This window comes from Asterias amurensis, chromosome 4, assembly GCF_032118995.1.
Source record: "Asterias amurensis chromosome 4, ASM3211899v1".
Taxonomy (NCBI): Eukaryota; Metazoa; Echinodermata; class Asteroidea; order Forcipulatida; family Asteriidae; genus Asterias; species Asterias amurensis.
Genome location: NC_092651.1, coordinates 20,875,661 through 20,894,632, shown reverse-complemented (window position 1 = coordinate 20,894,632; position 18,972 = coordinate 20,875,661). Strand labels below are relative to the sequence as shown.

Sequence of the window (18,972 nt, the reverse complement as noted above, 5' to 3'; positions counted from 1 at the left end):
TCAGATGCTTGTACTGTTTTTGTTTTTTAATTGTACATACATGTAAGTCATGTTGCAGCCATCAGCTGGTTTAAAGGCAGTGGACACTATTGGTAATTACTCAAAATAATTATCAGCATAAAACTTCTCTTGGTAAAGAGTAATGGGTAGAGGTTAATAGTATAAAACAATGTTAGAAACAGCTCCCTCCGAGAAAGAGGTAATTTTCCACGAATTTGATTTCGAGACCTCAAGTTTAGAATTTGAGGTCTCGAAATCAAGCATCTAAACGCACACAACTTCGTGTGACAAGGGTGTTTTTTCTTTTATGGTTATCTCGCAACTCCGACGACCAATCGAGCTCAAATTTTCACAGGTTTGTTATTTTATGCATATATGTTGAGATACACTAAGTGAGAAGACTGGTCTTTGACAATTACCAATAGTGTCCACTGTCTTTAACCTTACATTTAATATAACCAAACTATGGGTATTTTCCAAACCTCTGAGCTCAATCATCATTTGGGAAAGAGTGGTTTTTTGCAAACAATAGTTAATGGCCTTCACTCTTGAAGTGGCACAGGAATTTCCCGCTGGCAAGGGGTGCACTTCTATGAGAACAATTTAAATTTGTGTTGGAACCTTGAAGAGGGCATTACAGCAAAAGCACAGGGCAAAAGCTGGATACCAAGTCACTGACGGCACATGTAGAATGGTGTTTTGCCTGGTGGCTGTTTTTTGGTAAGCAAACGGTGTTCAGCTACTTTTGTGTTAAGGCAGCTCTATACATTTTGCCTTAGTTTTTACCCTCGACCAATATGTGCAAATCACTGTATAGTCTTTCAGAGTTGCAATTTAATTAGACTTAGATGATGACAAAATAACATTTCATGTTAATGGTTGCCTGCCCTTTAAAGCATGTGTACAACATTGGTAAGTGGCAAATTTTCAAACATCATATTTCAGGGAAAGCTTTCCACCATGGCCAGTTATTGAGTTATGTGCAAGTCAATGAACTCTCAATTTAAATCTAACCAAATGTTGTGCACACCCTTTAAATAAGGAAATAGAACTGAATTTTTGTTTATTTCACTTTCACAGTTTGGATTCTGGTATTTTTTGTGTGTGTGACACCTGTACAAAGTGTGAATGTACCAACAGGAACTTGCAGTATTTTTGACGTCATGAGGGTTAGACTTGTGGCAAGTCGTTTTAACTATTTAAAAATAGTCTCGTGCAGAGCAGCAGAGCAGCAGTCTCGCGAGATAGTTACGAAATTAGCCCTTTTGCTATCACCACGACAGACATTTACAACCTGTCCACAAGTCTACGTGAGGGTGTGTGTGAACCAAATTTATGTAATGCAAAACAAGTAAATGGCAATCAGAATAAGAGAAACTTTTATTGTAATGAAGGGAAGTTTGCCTTTTAAACTTTAAAAGCGCCCTCATGTGGTAAAAATTACGGTCAATAAGTCGATATTGTATATCAGCATCAGTGTATTTATCTTGGAATAAAACTATGCTGCGGAATCGAATGTATTAGTGTGGTTTTTTTATTGATATATTTCTTTCAGATTGTCTCACAAGATTGTATTCTATTTGTGTACTTATTCAGTACTTATTATTACAATATATCCCGGATGACAGGTTGCCTTTAACAGGTGTGTAATTTCTCAGGATTTGTCCAATTTCAGGATTTTTGTCTCCTTGAGCCATCAGATTTTCTTGAAAGAACTAAAGCAATCACCATAAGGAGAAAGAAATTGTCAATATTGTGTCCAAACCTGTAGTTTGTTCTTTCTTATGATGCACAGAGTCTGTAAACCTCCTGAATTGTAACATCGGAGAGGTTCTAGGTCTTGAACCCAGGCCTGCAAACTATTTTCAGGAATATTCAAAGTTGGCAAATTTCATCCCTGTGTAAGGTTTCACCTTTGATTTCTAGAGATTTGTTCCGGATTTTTTGTTTTGTCAATTCTACAGTATCCAAATGGTATATGAAAAATGACAGCTTGGTCATGTGTGGTGTATAACTGAATACCAGGCGGGCGATTTATCTGAATAATTTTCCTGATTTCAAAGATTTTCAAAAAATCTCCTTTGTGTTTTGAGGTTAGTTTTGTCATGTTTTTTTATATATTTTGGTCGCGGTTTATATGGGCGCAGCATGTACGCGGACACCTAAATATTTTTTTGCATATTTTTGGGAAGTGCGGTTTATATGCCGCGCGGTAAATAATCCGAAAATTACGGTACTGGAAAGAAGTGAAGTGAAGCAGTTAACAAAGGGATAAAAAAATAGTCTGCAAACCTTGAATGCTTCGCCAAACGGAACGCCACATGAAAATAAAATAAACAGATAGTGTGGACCTCTTTTGTTCTCAGGTCTATACTTCTTATGTTTTGTTAAAAAAACACATTTATCAAACCGTTTTATATAGAAACTTCTCTGTATCTTTTCTTTGTTTGGACTAATTTCCATCAGCGACTTCAACTTTGGTTTTGTGCACAAGCAGCAAACTGATGACATTCTTGTTCTGTCCAGGGATGAGAAATTTTAGACTTTTTTGCCAGACTGGTGAAGAAAATCATCCATTATTTTTCCCACATTTTAAGAAATCCTTCTCTTTGATCTGACACCGAGGACCCTATTCCTAAAAGTTCTGCGAAATATAAACCCCAGCAGGTGGAAATGTCATCATTTCAACATACCGCCTAAATTTTCATTGGGGATAAAGAATCATTTTGGTTTTTACCCATAGACACCGATGTGTGTTAGCACTGTATACTCAGTACTTTCCCGAGTCTTGTGCCTGTGATATTTTTTCACAGGACTCAAAAAAGTACTCAGTATACAGTGCTAACATACATCAGTGTATGGGTAAAAAAACAGTTTTTTTATACACCTCCTAAAATTTGAATCCTAGTCAGATTTTTGGGTCCAGCAAGGACTTTCACTCTTGTGTCTATCACACCACCTGGGCCCAATTTCATGGCTCTGCTTACCGCCGAATTCTGTGCTTACGAACACGATTCCCCGCTTACGTGTAAGCGCCGAATTTTTGCGCTAGCCTTGTAAGCGTAGAATGCCTAGTAACGTGGAGTACGCACGCGCAGAAGCCAAAATTCGCCGCGTACCCGTGAAATACGCTTGCCGTAAGCACAGAATTCCCTGCTTCCATAAGCGCCGATTCTGTGCTTACGGTGCCATGTAATTGGGCCCAGGATCCCTGCAGCTAAAGACTGCAGTGTCTAAAGTCTGCAGTGTCTAAAGTCCGCAGTGTCCAAGTGTAGACATGCTCACCCACTACACCACTTGAAATGTGCCATACTCTGTAATTAACATTGGCTCCTTGACTCAAGGAATCGAGCGGTGATTCCCCGTTGGCATTACCCATCCAAAGCAGAAGACTGATCAATAGTAACAGCGGGCATGATATTCTTCTGTTATTCAACTTGCTATCTCTTGGAAAAATCTGAATTTTTTTATTATTACATAGGACTGAAAAGTATACTTAGAGCCAATACCTTGGGCCAATTTCATAGAGCTGCTTAAGCAAAACATTTGCTTAAGCACGAAAATAGCTCGCTTGTTTTACACATCTTACTGGCCAAAATGTCATGCCATATACATTGATTGTGACTGGTATTTAGCTGTTGTTTACTTAGCATAACAATTGAGTTGAGTCTTGGCCGGTAATCTGATTTTACAAAGCAAGGATTTTTTTGCTTAAGCAAAATTTTGTGCTTAAGCAGCTCTATGAAATTGGGCCCTTGTGTCCATGTGTAGGTCAGCCCTTGTACTCGATAGAATTTTCCTACTTTTTTCCAAGGAACAAACATTTATGCCTGTAACAGTGACTAACTGCACAAGAACTGTGAATATATTTCCATCACCATAAAATGCAAAGTTATAAACAGGGAGATCAGTGATTCATGTTCACACACACACTCACTATCTCAAGCATTGATAATCTTCAAAATGACTATTGACTCCCTGCACTGACGCCACATGTGGCTACTGTCTGCCCAGGGTCTGCATTTTCATTTCTTTTAATTTCATTTAATTTGGTTGTGAAGCCAAGGGCTCTCTACAAAACAAACTTAATCACTGTACTAGCAGATAACCTAATAGAGAGAAGACAAGGAAGTTTCAGGGTTTTAAATGTGTGAGGAAAACTCCAGAGAATTATTCCATTATTACCCCCTACAGTTTGGTAGGGACTGAAAACCAAATCCACACAGTGCCCACTAAGTAAAGTGTGATGTCACATTACAAATCTCTATGGTGATACTGAAAATTTGTCTTGCGATGAATTTTATTGCTTTGTGAAGTCGGCCCCAGGTGTGATTCGAACCGGGGTCCTAGAGGTGGAAGGCGAGGAACGAAACCACTACGCCAACCCCACTACCCATATTGGGAGTCAAAATGTATGCCAAGATATGTTAAGTAACTGACTTTTAAAATGGCACAACCAAGATTTATTGATGATTTGGTTCAATAGCCTGTCCCACTTAGAGTCGGCCATCATCTTTATGACCAATTGTAAATCATTTTTGAGTACACAACTTTGCAATGTTCATAAATACCATGTGTGGGATGCCATAGTTTTATCAAATTCCTTGCATGATCATTGGTGAAAAAGGACCACTTTGGTCTAGAAGTGGTCGACATTGCCTGCTACCTAACACATGTTTCTCATTATGAGTACCAGTTAATGTCAGCTGCTAGTAAACAAATGGTCCTTCCTTACCTTGGCTACAAAGACAAAATTAGAGCACTTGCCGCACGCCGCGGCGCAAGAAAGCTAAATCCATTTTCCATACAGATGGCATACCATGAACCAGGAACTATACCTTTAAACCATGCACCCAACATTTGTTATCATCAAAGACCAGTACCGGCAACTGTATTTTGTACAACCCAACATGTACATGAAAAACCTGTGAAGCTCAATCAGTCATCCAAGTCACCAGAATATACATAAAGTTCAAAACCCATGTTTCACTATTTATAACATCAAGTTCTTAAAATCAAAACTAATTGTTTTTATAAATTTTTTCAAAATCTTGTATTCATTTTTTCAAAATGTATGGCATGTCATGCCGTAATATTTCATGTGAGTTTTCCACCATTGCCATCTTTATAAACACAAATATTCACAGATTTCTACACAACTTGTGTTGACAATTTGTGTAAAAACAACTTTGTGTAAAAATCAGTAAATATTTAGCTACTTTTAATCTTACCAATGTTGTGCATCCAAAAATAAATAAATTTAACCATGCCAAATTTAATTATGTGAAGCTCATAAAGATGTCATGTATGGACTTGGGAGTCTCTTTATTAATCAACACTGCAGGCTACTGTCTGGTGGGTGGGGGGGGGGGAGGGGGAGTAGGTAGACAGATACCATTGATAAATGTTGGCTGTCCTTTAAAGGAACATTACAGAATTGGTAAGAATAAAATTTTGTCTTAAGACCACAGATTTACATTAAACTTACACGGTCTAATGATGATGGTAGTAGAAAACATCCCTTAAAATATTTTTATCTGAAATGTCATATTTGCTGACAATTAAATAAAACTAATTTCCTGTTTGGAGTTTATCGCTCAGTGAGCGTTTTATTCATTTTTCTTTTTGAATCCGTGTCATGCAAATTGTTTCATCGGTTTTTCACTATTTTTTTTGTGACCCAGATGGCTGATCGATCTAAAACTTCTTCAGGTTTGTCAGTTTATGTATATGGTGGAAATGATTACATAAAGTGCTTACACTGCCAGCAACTCTTTTAAAAAATAAATTGGTAATGTTCCTTTAACCGATAATGTAATATCAACTTGTGGTCTTCATGGGTGTTTTTTGTTCCCGTTAATTATTCTTGACAATACCTGTTCCAAAGACCAAATTTTAAATGTCAAACAAATTGTAGACTCTTGACTGTCTAAACTCCAACTAAATCATCACTGACTGGTTATTTGTACAGAATATATTTAGACCTTTTTAAAGGGAACGTACAGGATTTGTACATGTAGGGAAAAAATATACTGTGATTTTTGTTTTTAAACCAATATCAATCTTTCAGATTAGGCCTGTCTGAAATGCTGCTAATTCTGCGAAAAGCTCATCTGAACTAAATTGTTAAGTACAATTAAAATACACAGTTAAATACTGAATTTTGCTGTGCTGTATAAGCTCTGAAGATGGCTGTTTTTGGAGAGCGATGTTTTAACTTTCTTCTGCGGGGCTATACCTTTAAACATGTGGGGGTTTTTGTTGTTTTAGTTTGGAGAGCTGTGACCCTTTTTGAGTGTTTTTTTTATCTCTTTAAATCTTTTGAAGGATATTTCATAGGAGTTGGTGACTTGGGTCAAGTTGATGGAGTGGAGGGTGGTTCTCTCTTGAATGTGTGAACTTTTTTTAACATTTATTGATTTGCAATTAAAAAAAAATCATATCACAATTGATGCTCAAGACTGGTACATGCTGTATTGCAATTTCATTTTATTTTAAACACTGACATTACATGATCAATTACATGTATCCTACAGGCCTGGAAATTCACAATTGTCACAGAGGTCATTGCCCTCTGTGACCTGCACTTGAACTTGATGCACTTTCAAAATATTCAAGAATGTCTTCTCAAAATTCTGACAGAAAATTCCAAGCCTGGCGTCTGGCCCACCAAAGCTCTTACATTCTATACAGCAAGAAATACTAGATATTTAAATAGTACACTTTTAACAGAAGATACAACATTGGTGAATTCTTCTTATTACTTTTTTAAAGTAAACTTTCTAATTAGACCATCTAAATGCTTCAAATCCATCCCCTAGTTTTGGTTGACATACACCCCTTGCATTTGGAGCAAGTTAGATCAACAACCATAGTTAACCATAGTTCGACTAACTCTGATCGAACTCGCGTTAGTCAACGATAGTTGGACCAGATTAGTTGACTATTCGCGACCATCCACACGAGATTGGTCAAGGTTGGTCGCATCGTTGGTTACCAATAGCAATTTGTCATATCACATTGTGCTGCAGGCAAAAAGGACCAGTTATTCTTAAAATAGCTTTTATGGACTTTGTATGTGTTCACAGCATAGAGCTATGGTTCACGGTCATCTTTTTCACATACAGTCACTAGAAAATGACTAGAGTCGTTTGGACTTTGAATTCAGCGCGCATGCGCTTCGTACGTCACGAACTAACCACTAGTCGACGATTGCACCCTGATTGAACTTGCACATGGCTACACAAGCCCGAACAGCGCCCTCAATGAGGTCAAAGAAAGACCTATCACTGGCGAAGAGTTGCGAGTACAGTGTACGCACTAGACTTGATGACAAGTCGTTAGGCACTGCCTATTTGTTACAAGCACACATTCTGCCGTCATGCAACAGTCACAGTGCGATTAAACATTCATGCAACGGTCGTAGGTAGCGCGATGCAGCTGACTCGCACACATACTGGGATCGAGGATGAGTGTACCGTCCCCGTGACCACACCGCGTTTTACAATTACTGACTTGATTTCAAGACTATGTATGCCCTTGAGCGGTTCTATTGTTTGATTGAAATGATTGGTACCAAATGGAAGGCAGTGCCTCGACAAGTTACCAGGATCTATGTTTCTTTGGTTAGAATAAGCTTAGGCGATATCGATTTATTTTATTCACGATATATCGCCGACAATATATCGCGATATTCGATATAATTGCGATTAATTAAATTTGACATCATCAGTCTTCAAACTCCAAGTGAAAGTTGTAGAAGAGACAGTCATAGCATTAGAGAGGTGTTCTAATGACATATTCTTCTGGTTTTACTCCAAACCTATGGGGTGCAAGATGTCTCAGCTAGGAAATACATCGTGATATTGCGATATTTAATCGATATCGCGATATATCGATATTTCGATTAAAACCAAATCGATCCGATATCGAAATCGTTTCCAAATTAATATCGCGATATTCGATAATATCTTGATATCGCCCACACTTAGGTTAGAACTTTGCTTCATTTTGCTGTTTTGTTTAGCGTGCCTAGAAAACACATGAGAGGTCTGATACTTCACGATTCATTGCCTCCATGTCCCCTGGTCATTGCCTTTGTGCCCTTGAAATGCTACTGTCAAAATTTACAATTTCCTCATAGGGTGCCCTTTACCAAGGAGAAACTGCCTTGGTGCCCTTTCCTTTTCAAAAGCAAAGCATACAGTCCTGATGTGGTTAGAACTCTGTTTCATTTTGCTGGTTTTAGCAGCGTGTCTAGAAAACACACGATGGTGGTTAAGTGTTGGATTTCCTGCAAGCCAACCCTGGGCCGCTAGGCAACGAAACCAAAGACAGCTTAACAACTGAAAGTAAAAAGACTGAAAGGATTTTTCTTATGATTAAAGTGTGTATAGATGGCACCAATGACCGCCATCTTTGATGACAAACAATGAACGAGTGTACACACTGCTCACGACTCTCAGTCAATGTAACATTTCACGCATGCAAGTTTCATCAAAGCCAATTGGGGAAAGTGGCCAATTGGAATATGAACCCAAGACCAATGTTGTACCTTCCTTAAAACAGCTGCAATAGTATATTCTCTTTACACACATTTTCCACCAAATATTTGTACAATTTTTTCGAATGGTTACTACACTCAATCTGTTCTGAACAACATGATGTAAATATCATACCATACATGTATGTGACCCTCCATGCCAGCACCGCACACTTCTTTATATAATACAAAAAAATAACATCTCAAATATCATCGAAAATAACGTTCACAAGTTTGACTTGAGCATCATGTAGTTACTGTCATGTTATGATGTACTCATACCAAGTAAAACCAGCCTTTAACAAAATAATACTGAAGTGACTGTTCATTCAATTTACATGTATTCATTGATCCTGTATGCTAGGTCTGCTTCAAGGATTTTTGAGAACTTTTCTGTGACCTCCATTTTTGTTTCGAATGTCTTTCCAATGCAATGATCCTTTTGGCCGTCTACTCTAAAAAAGTTTACAGTTTAGGTCTCTTTCAAGGATTTTGGAGCAGCTTGCTGTGTCCTCCATTTGTCTTTCCCATAATTGTTCCCGATGCTATTTCTATTTTTAATACTACTACCACCAGTACGGTAGTCAGCACAGCACTCACTTGGACCCTAAAATCACAATGTGAGAACCAATTTATTCAAAAGTTTATGTCTGTATCCCAAATTCTTTGTGCATTGTGTACACAATACATAAATTTATATGCATGTTGGCGATTTGTGATGTAGTGGAAGGTCTTTGCACACATTGTACCAGTTTGGCATTCAGTTACACAAAGTGAATAGTGAATTTACAAAGCAAACAATGAAAACAAATATTGAGGTGAGGGTTGTGTTATTAACCAACAGGAAGTGGGTACATTGTCTGTGTACTTCTATGTACTATTACTCGCAACAGGTACATGAAACCAAGTAACACTCTACAAAGTTAAAAAACATCTTTGACCCAAAAAAATTTAAAAAGTCTGCCAACCAAGCATAGTTTACAAACATACCTGATCGGTGTGGCGGTTTGAACTTTCCGCCGTGTTCAGTTTTCCGAATGACCAAATACGGTAACATTACGTCATGCGACGCCTGCGCTCAGCAAGCGAAAGTAGTCAATGGTTAGTGCCGTACTGAGTCCCGGAAAACTGAACACGGCGGAAGACTGAAACCGCCACAACGGTCTTATGCTCAACAATAGACCGATCCATTAAGCTCCGCCCCATTGCATATTGACCAATTACAACCCATTGCACAACCAAAAGTCTGACACTATAAGTCCGACATGCGTGCGTGTATGCTTAGCGCGCGCGGCAGAGTTGTGCAGAATGGCATTGGAAGGGCTCATGTGTTCTTGCTCACACGTGCGCTGTGGGCGAAGCCTTACAAATCGGTGTATTCTGGAAAATGGATTCAAGAGTATGACTTGCATCGCATTCACAATACACCACAGGAACTTCACAATTTTATATAACAGGTATTTCCTTCATACAACCTACCCAAAAAGAAGTTTTGTTTCCTGTGTAATAACTTTAAAAAAAGAGGGACTATTGGTCATAAAACTGTTTACATTTGGAATTATTCGGGGGATGTGTACATTGAGAAATAAAGTTCATTGACCAAGGAAAAATTGATCTAACTGTAGTTATTTTACAACATGTTCATTTAGGGAAATTTACTTGTGACTACCAGAGGTGTATTCAGTGACGAGTTCAAGACTGTACTATTATACAAATTTCTTTTAGTTTTAGCGCTTATTTGATATATGAACCAACAATTACACAGTAACACTGTTTAAATGACACCAATCTACTAACAGTACAAATCCTTCAGGTAAACGAAGGCAACATCATGATTGCTCCCACTTCAAAAAAGGAAAGTTAAGTCCAGACATTCCGAAGGTGTCGTAGGTTAACTCTGAATGTTCTATAACTTGTTGCTTCATATCCAAAAGGGAATAAGCTGCAATCAAAACTAGTTTTTGGAAGAGTGCACAGCATTAGTTTCCATCTTCAAGTGTTCACACCATCCAAACAACCTGTGGAAATTTCGCACACATTTTAGTGACAACAATCAAAGTTTTAGCCAGGATTTGGTATTAGAATTAAAAGGGTGTCAAAATTTGCTAGAAATTTTAAAACTGGGTATCCAAATTGTTGACAGATAACCGATGTAAATAACCAATACTGTAACAGGGTGTCCAAATTAAAATGCACACTGCACAGTCACACACAAGGAGTCTGACTTTCAAAATGGCACAACCAAGATATATCAATGGGCGGTGATGTCAAGTGATGAGTCCATAGTATTTTGTTTCTTTTTTTCCTTCCTTTTTAGGGAGGGGGAGAACAGGTGTCATGTTATAAACCACCTGTTCTTCACCTACCACTTACTTCAAACACTGCCTTGCTTGATGACACACGGACACTTTGCATTTGTTTACTTTATAAGAGCAGTTCTAAAAAATAAAAACCAATCTCTGATGCGAGAGCAATAATGATGTATACAAAGGCAACTTCTGAATTTTCACCGGTGGGCTCAGTCAACTGTATTCCATGCAAATCGCAAAAAACAAAAGGTATATTTTCCATGAGGTTATTACTTTAACAATACCTTACTGGTCAACAACAGGAACTATGTGGCTTGTTGCTAGGCTTCGTTTTGAGGACAATAGAGTCTGTGGTTGGCGACGTTTTTAAGTCTTGTTTCCGATCCAGTTCGACAACTCTCTGTACGGCAGCTTTAAATGCCTCGTCGACACGCACGGCAGTCTTTGCACTCGTCTCGTAGTACGGTATATTCCCATTGGACGCACACCACTCCATGGCGGCCTCTTGCGTGACCTGCCTCTCGTCCTCATCAACGTCAACCTTGTTCCCGAGCACAACAAATGGAAAGTTGTCCGCGTCGGTGACGTCGGCGTAGTACAGAAACTCCCTCTTCCACATGTTCAAGTTGCGGAAGCTCTGCAAGTCGTCCAGGGCAAAGGTCAACATGCAACAGTCCGATCCTCTGTAGAACGGCGTCCTGAGACTCTTGAAGCGTTCCTGACCCGCTGTGTCCCATATTTGGATTGTGTAGTTCTCCGATCCAATGGTGATGTCTTTATTTAAGAATTCCACGCCGATCGTATGGAACGAATGACTGTCAAAACTATTGCTGATGAATCGGTTCATGAGGGAGCTTTTCCCGACTCCTCCATCACCGAGGATAACTACTTTGAGTAGAACTGATCTGTTGGCCATTTTTGATGCGTCAGAAAGTGCCGCCTTTAACCTATGTGGCCTTTTACTGTGATAGGCGATAGTAGACCTTTCATAAAGATGTATGTAGAAATGTTGTCCTTACATCCACCGGAACTGTAGCAGTTGATGTGTCCATATGTTCTTGTCCAATTAACCAAAATTTTGAAGAGTCTATGCCAATCTGTGTCAGTCGAGAGTCAAACCTATAAAACATAAAAGAAAGGTAGACAATTAGCATAATGCCTTTAACAGTATGGGTTCTGCAGTTTTAGCTAAGAATCTTGATGTCATCAGCAGGCTGGGTAAAGAGCAGATACATCAAGCAACCATCAAAATGAAACTGACAGTGACACTAACACCAACAACTGTGTGCCTGTGTGACACTGACAAGTGACAATGACACCGACAACCAGTTCGATTTTGATCATGCAATTGAACCAGTATAAATTATGTACTTCCTCTTCTTCCCATAAAAATATGGAACTAAATATTAGTTATTTAGTTCCATATTTGTATGGGAAGAAGAAAACCACTGAAAGTGCAATGTATGTGTGGCGATACAGCAACACTCACTCTGGACACTTTTCAGCACACCTACTAAACTCGTCACCTGCAAAAATTACACTGAAGTGACACTGACAGTTTATGGTCAAAATGCCCTCCAACAGTGCACAAAGTTTCTACTTTCACTTCGGAACTCGGTAGGATCCACAAGTCTGGATATATAATGCCGAGGGACTTCTTGTCAATGAACGGTGCAGGGGTGCGTATCTTCTACTTCTACTTCGCCGGTACTTGGCATGTACATGTATACTCCTAGAACTATGAGGTTCGTTCCGCTATTGTTTCAGTTAGGATGTAGTAAACGTATGACTGTACAATGTACAAGTAAAAACTCATCAGTCATTGTTTCTTACATATCAGGGATACGTGCAGCTACGTACCCCTGCAGCTACGTACCACTTAAACAAGCTTAACATCTTACAGTTATATTCTAAATACTAAACAAACACCTGATCCTGACTCAGCAATGTCAGCAGCAGCAGTGAATGAATGAGTCATTACTTTTTTTTTTATAAACAACAATTATATAGCTACAGTACAAATGTACATAATACATTATTGCAATTTTGAAAAAGGACTTTCAAATTCAAAAACATTCACAATATATTTCTCATACCTCCATTTTCACATTACCTCATCAAAAAATATCATCTGGTTCCACGGTACGCAGTGAGAACAAAATGACAAAAATATTACACAACCTCACAACAACAGAACAACATTGATTGTCAATGTCTGCAAAATGTCCTACTACGTCTCTCTTCTGGTTTTACACACGAATAGATGGATGGGTGGTGGGCGGTGTGCGCTGATGATGATGCTGACACACGATGATGGTGGTGTAGAGACAAAAACTAGACTTCAAATCACGGTGTGTGTATGGACGATAAGACGGATATCAGACGATATGATGCACGTGATTCGTGTAGTTGGATTAAACTTATTCAAGTCCGTTGTACAATCAGGCAGCGTTAATTGCGCCATCTAAAACAGTGTGCAAGTAGTTTTCTAACATCTTATAATTTGCTATCATAAATTGGTTATGGACTGCTAACCATGAGTTGCTTGCAAAAATATTTTATAATAAAACAAATTCTCAATAATAAATATCTAAAGAGTACACAGCATTTGGTGGCAGTTCCCCAAAACTCCCGACTTACTGCTAGTCTATTCCTAAACCACCTATTACTGAACTCGGCACCTGCAAACTCGGCACCTTGGAAACTCGGCACACCCACTGGAAAAGTTGGAAGGCACTAAATACTAAACTCCACAGCGGTTCGGCCCATCGGAGAATACCCGAGCGAGAATGACCTTATGACGTCATTTTTCATATGCTTGCATCTTTTAGACATGAAAATATTAACAACCAAGTCCTAGTGGTTAGTCCACTCTTATGTAACAACTCCCCAAACCTGCTGCTACAAATGTACTTGAATAAAGAGGTCTGAAGCAGTGCTTGCATCTTTTAAACATGAAAATATAAACAACCAGGTCCCAGTGGTTAGTCTACTCTTATGTAACAACTCCCCAAGCCTGCTGCTACAAATGTACTTTAATATAGAGGTCTGAAGCAGTACTGGGGTGGATTTCACAAAGATAGTCCTAACTTAGGACTAGTCCTAGGCAATGCTAAGAGATGGGACCAGTCCTAAGTTAGGATGAGTTACTGGTCCAAACTCTGGACCAAGTCCTATCTCTTAGCATTGCCTAGGACTAGTCCTAAGTTAGGACTACCTTTGTGAAATCCACCCCTGATCTTTTAGACATGAACATATTAACAACCAGGTCCTAGTGGTTAGTCCACTCTTATGTAACAACTCCCCAAACCTGCTGCTACAAATGTACTTGAATAAAGAGGTCTGAAGCAGTGCTTGCATCTTTTTAAAACATGAAAATATAAACAACCAGGTCCCAGTGGTTAGTCCACTCTTATGTAACAACTCCCCAAACCTGCTGCGTGGGGGATCGTCGCGAGCCGTGCCGGAATGTTCCGAGAGCACATGAAAAGTTCCGAACCGCTGTAGAGGTTAGTTTTTAGTGCCTTCCTGGAAAGTTGGTAGGCCTATGCACCACAAGAACAACTCGGTGGGCTTTCTTTCCCTTTTTGACATAAAGGGGAGGGGCGTTATTATTTAATGGAGTTCGGGCTTTCTCTCCCTTTTTGAAATAATCCTCCGAGAGAGATGGTTGTGACATAGCCCTATCTGGGGCGGAAAATTTTTAAAGCTTCATAACTCAAATCTTACCTGCAACAGGTCACTAATTTCAACAGATTCACATTCCGTGGCGGCATACATTTTTCTGCGGTGGGTTTTGGTCGTCATATATTCTTCACCAATCCGTACTTTTCGTGAAATAATGCAGCTCCCAACGTTAAAAAATTCCCGTTTTGGATCGTTGTCTGCTGCCGTGCGCGTACACGTATACATTCGCGTGCAAGACGCAAGACGCAAGACGCAAGATTTCTTGGTCGCCATATTATCTTGTCTGCACAGCGTTAACACGCACCACAACGCAAGATTTGCGCGTCGTGCGTCTTGCGTCTTGCGTACACACGGCAGACTGTGAAAATGACGGATTTGTGAAGATTATATGACGACCAAAACCCACCGCAGAAAAATATATGCTGCCATGGAATGTGAATCCGGTGAATAAGTAGCTTCTTGCATGTAAGATAATGTTGTGAAGCTTTAACAAATTTCTGCCCCAGAAATTGACCCTGATAGGACGTCACTGTATATAGTATACAATACGAAAGTGTAAGGCCGCCAGGGCTAGTTGTGACACTACCACTACATGAAGCTTTGTAGTTCTACCTCCATGATTTAGGCCTACATTCAATTGGTTATTATTTCATAAATGCATCAAGACCAAGACGTATAAAGCTAAACCACGGATGGTTGTGCCTGAACTGCGCATTTGCTTAATGTATTTAGCCTCGTTGTGGAATTCGGTCTTTCTTTCCCTTTTTAAAATAATCCTTGGAGGGGGCGTTTTATATGGAATTCTGGTCCTAAAAATTAATTTGACCTGAACATCAGCGTTTATAAGCAATTTTTGCAGCTCTTCTTCTCTAACGTGTTGTTATTTTTAAAAGCAGTGGTTGAAAAACATTGCCCATAATATGCGGGCCAAATAATGCGTAACACGCGGGATCGACAGCTTTTATGGATGGGCAAAGCGCGTTCCGCCTGTCCAAATTTAAGCATGGCATGTGCATCTTGTTTACAAACAGTGATGTGGATGACGCAAGCGATCGAAAAGGTGATCCAACAGAGGGGAAACACAAAGGTACCGGGTCCGGCCGTTTGAAAAAAATTTGATGCACCCATCCTCTGGAAATAACATCTTGTTGAAATAGGCCTACAATAGAAGAATATCAGTTTTATTTGCAACCTATTAAAGGAACACGTTGCCTTGGATCGGTCGAGTTGGTCTTTGAAAAGCGTTTGTAACCGTTTTTTATAAAATGCATATGGGTAGAAAGATGTTGTAAAAGTAGAATACAATGATCCACACAAACATGCCTCGAAATTGCGTGGTTTTCCTTTTACCTTGTCGACTAACACGTCGGCCATTTATGGGGGTCAAAATTTTGACTCCCATAAATGGCCGACCATGTTAGTTCGCACAGTATAAGGAAAACCACGCAATTTCGAGGCAAACTTGTGTGGATCATTGTATTCTACTTTTAAAACATCTTTCCAACCATATGCATTTTATAAAAAACGGTTACAAACGCTTTTGTTTTGACCAACTCGTCCGATCCAAGGCAACGTGTTCCTTTAAAGGAACACGTTGCCTTGGATCGGTCGAGTTGGTCTTTGAAAAGCGTTTTGTGACCGTTTTTTATAAAATGCACATGGTTAGAAAGATGATGTAAAAGTAGAATACAATTATCTACACAAATATGCCTCGAAATTGCGTGGTTTTCTTTTTACCTCGTCCAATAACACGGTCGGCCATTTATGGGAGTCAAAATTTTGACCCCCATAAATGGCCAACCGTGATAGTTCGCGACGTAAAAAGAAAACCGTGCAATTTTGAGAGATACTTGTGTGGATCATTATATTCTACTTTTAAAACATCTTTCTAACCATATACATTTCATAACAAACGGTTTCAAACGCTTTATTATAGACCAACTCGTCCGATCCAAGGCAACGTGTTCCTTTAATATAAACACGCATTTTGAAACATTGAAGAAGAAAAAAGAAGATACGTAATACAAAAAATGAAAACTGCTATAAAATGGCACTTTTGGGATCAGATGCTGTTTTCCTTGTATAGGCCCTCGTGAGGAGCCATTCAGAACAAGACGGTTAATATTATATTCCATTTGTTTTCATTGTTTTAATCATCCTCGTAAGGCCCAAGTGTTTTAAGAAAAACCTAACAAACGGTTTCAAATTTTGAGAACATGGTACAAATGATGAGTTGATTCATGTGACAGGTTTTCTAAAAAAAAGAAACGATGACATAGTCATGATTCATTTGTTGTCACCGTGCACCATGAGCATTAACGCCTATTCGATTCAAATGTGTTTTTCCACTTTGCGAGGCTCTGGGAAACTTTCCTAATCTCAACTTAAAATACTGTTTTGAATGCAGCTCTTCTTAATATAATCATCAACTATTATTTTGTGTAATAAATATTGACAATAATCAATAATCAATGATCCGTTGTTCATGGATTATATATGCTTTGTATTAACGTTTGTATATTAATTATTTTACATACTGTCTGTTGTAATTGTTTAATGGCCAAATAAAGAATAAGAATAAGAGTACCATTCCATTATACTTTCTAGCTTGTTGTGTGTTCCTCGACAACTTCTCAGATTTCTATGCCTGTTATGCTTCTTGTACGAGTTACTGTTTTGTCCACTTTGTGTATAAAGAACTCCGCGGAGAGTGTCTAACCAACAAACATGCTTATTCTTTTTCAAAAATCCTATATAATTAAATCCTGCCAAATAATTCACCAAAACCACTAAAAGTGCCTTTCGATCGTGAGGCTCCTCTTAATCTTAGCATGGAGGCGAACATCATCAGTCACTTCTCCACATGAACAATAATCATTACTTGCAAATCTACTATAAATATCCAAATGTCGCATTCGGATGCCATTTCGATTTCGTGTGTGTTTTTGTCATCTGGGAAAAAAATATATCAATGTGCTTTCTCTATAGAAGACGATCAGAGCATACTGATTGAAACGTCGAGTTGAAACCAACTGTTCTTTTCAGAACCACCCCAACTCATTAGAGATAGTCATTACATGGTGTTACCGCAAACCTTTCCATAATGTGCTTTTTGTTTCAGTGGTTCGAAAAAAATCCATTGAAGAATAAGAATTAAAGGTCTTTGCGACAGCGAAACGCAAGTTTTCAGTTGCGTGGAAACTTGGTAATTCCAACGCCGTTTCGAAAATACACTCTTTTTCGTTCGCACCGCTACGGTATTTCTCTGTTGAGTGTTGAAATCACTCTATGGAATCGCCCCCCCCCCCGCCCCCGCCCCCCAAAAAAGTTACCGTTTCAGTGCTTATTTTCAAAACGTATTTCTGCCATGCCGAACAAAATGATCACTAATCGGCCATTTTGAAAACGGTGCCGATTATTGTGCTTGTGCCGAGTTTGTTTGGGTGCCGCATTTGCAAGGTGGCGAGATAGCAGGTGCTGAGTTTGCTAAGTGCCGAAGTGACCGTTAGATGCCTTTTACATACACGACACACGTCACGTATACAACAATGTGCAGGCTTGTTGTTATTATACTCGGACACACGTCGGCGCTGTGTGAAACTCCGTCCGTACACCGTCCAGTTGTTCTGTTGTTATTGAATCAGACGTCGGAACTTTGTGATGTGCCATTTTTTAACTGAGTGATATTAATGATGTTGTGTGATAATTTGTTACCACCCGTTCATGTCATATCGTCGAAACAGTTGCAGGAACAAGTCCTAATCATTCGTTTGTTGAAGGGTGAAATTGTGTGAGCAGCAGGCAGGAGTTGTGTGGTAAATCTACGGCCGAGGACAGTGTGTGGAAACACCATGGCCACGTTCACGGGATTCAACCGACATCGCACTCGTTTGATCTCTGTGCCCGGAAAAACATGGCAACTAATTTCACATTCGTACATCCAGACAGTGGTGATGTTCATCTTTGCCTCTATTATCCAATCTTCCTTCGTGGATTGTTACGATTTCTACAGCAGTCAGTCGGATACATGGACCACAGCGATAGTTTCTATCACGTACCGGGACCCGACAACGGGTAATATGACAACGGAAATGCTGTACCATCCACAGACTCACAAAGACCCGGGACGATACAGCTCCGGTCCGGTCAGAGATGCCCACGGTACGCTGGTCTACCGGGGTGGTGTACAGGCTCGTGGTTGTGTACCGTATAAACCAAGCAAGGGCAAGCCGAGCACCCTAAAACAACTACGGCATGGGCTGCCTTGGATAGCCCTTGTGAAGAAGGGAAACTGTTCGGACTCGGAAAAGATTTCACTGGCTGAAAAATATAATGCAACCGGAGTTGTTGTCTTTAACAACAAAGCAGGGGAGGAACTTCATACAATACAAAATTTAGGTATTATATTGATTGATTGTACTGTTTATTTTTTTG

General features: G+C 39.3%; 2 protein-coding genes across 7 annotated transcripts in view; one reads left to right on the top strand and one right to left on the bottom strand.

Annotated features, from left to right (window-relative positions):
• Positions 1 to 7,900: 7,900 nt before the first annotated feature.
• Positions 7,901 to 14,696, bottom strand: LOC139935676 (ras-related protein Rab-9A-like). Of its 4 annotated transcripts, XM_071930196.1 has the most exons (3): positions 12,965 to 13,139; positions 11,136 to 11,970; positions 7,901 to 10,560 (listed from the first exon to the last, which is right to left on the bottom strand). In XM_071930196.1, exon 2 carries the CDS (start codon positions 11,765 to 11,767, stop codon positions 11,144 to 11,146), a length of 624 nt encoding a protein of 207 aa, XP_071786297.1. In that variant the 5' UTR covers positions 11,768 to 11,970; positions 12,965 to 13,139; the 3' UTR covers positions 7,901 to 10,560; positions 11,136 to 11,143. The 4 variants fall into 4 exon arrangements, with proteins under 4 accessions (XP_071786297.1, XP_071786296.1, XP_071786295.1 ...); XM_071930195.1 differs by lacking the exon at positions 12,965 to 13,139 and adding an exon at positions 14,581 to 14,696 and having other exon boundaries at positions 7,901 to 11,970; XM_071930194.1 differs by having other exon boundaries at positions 7,901 to 11,970; positions 12,948 to 13,139.
• A 3,365-nt stretch (positions 14,697 to 18,061) lies between these two features.
• LOC139935675 (RING finger protein 150-like) overlaps positions 18,062 to 18,972 on the top strand; it is a 32,156-nt gene continuing 31,245 nt past the window's right edge. For 2 of the 3 annotated variants that reach the window (XR_011785839.1, XM_071930190.1), the window contains exon 1: positions 18,062 to 18,936. Coding sequence is in view for 2 of the 3 variants with exons in the window: in XM_071930190.1 (XP_071786291.1) it covers positions 18,390 to 18,936 (547 nt within the window). In the remaining variant the exon portion in view is untranslated. The remainder of the gene's footprint in view (positions 18,937 to 18,972) is intronic. The other variant, XM_071930191.1, reaches the window with a different exon arrangement.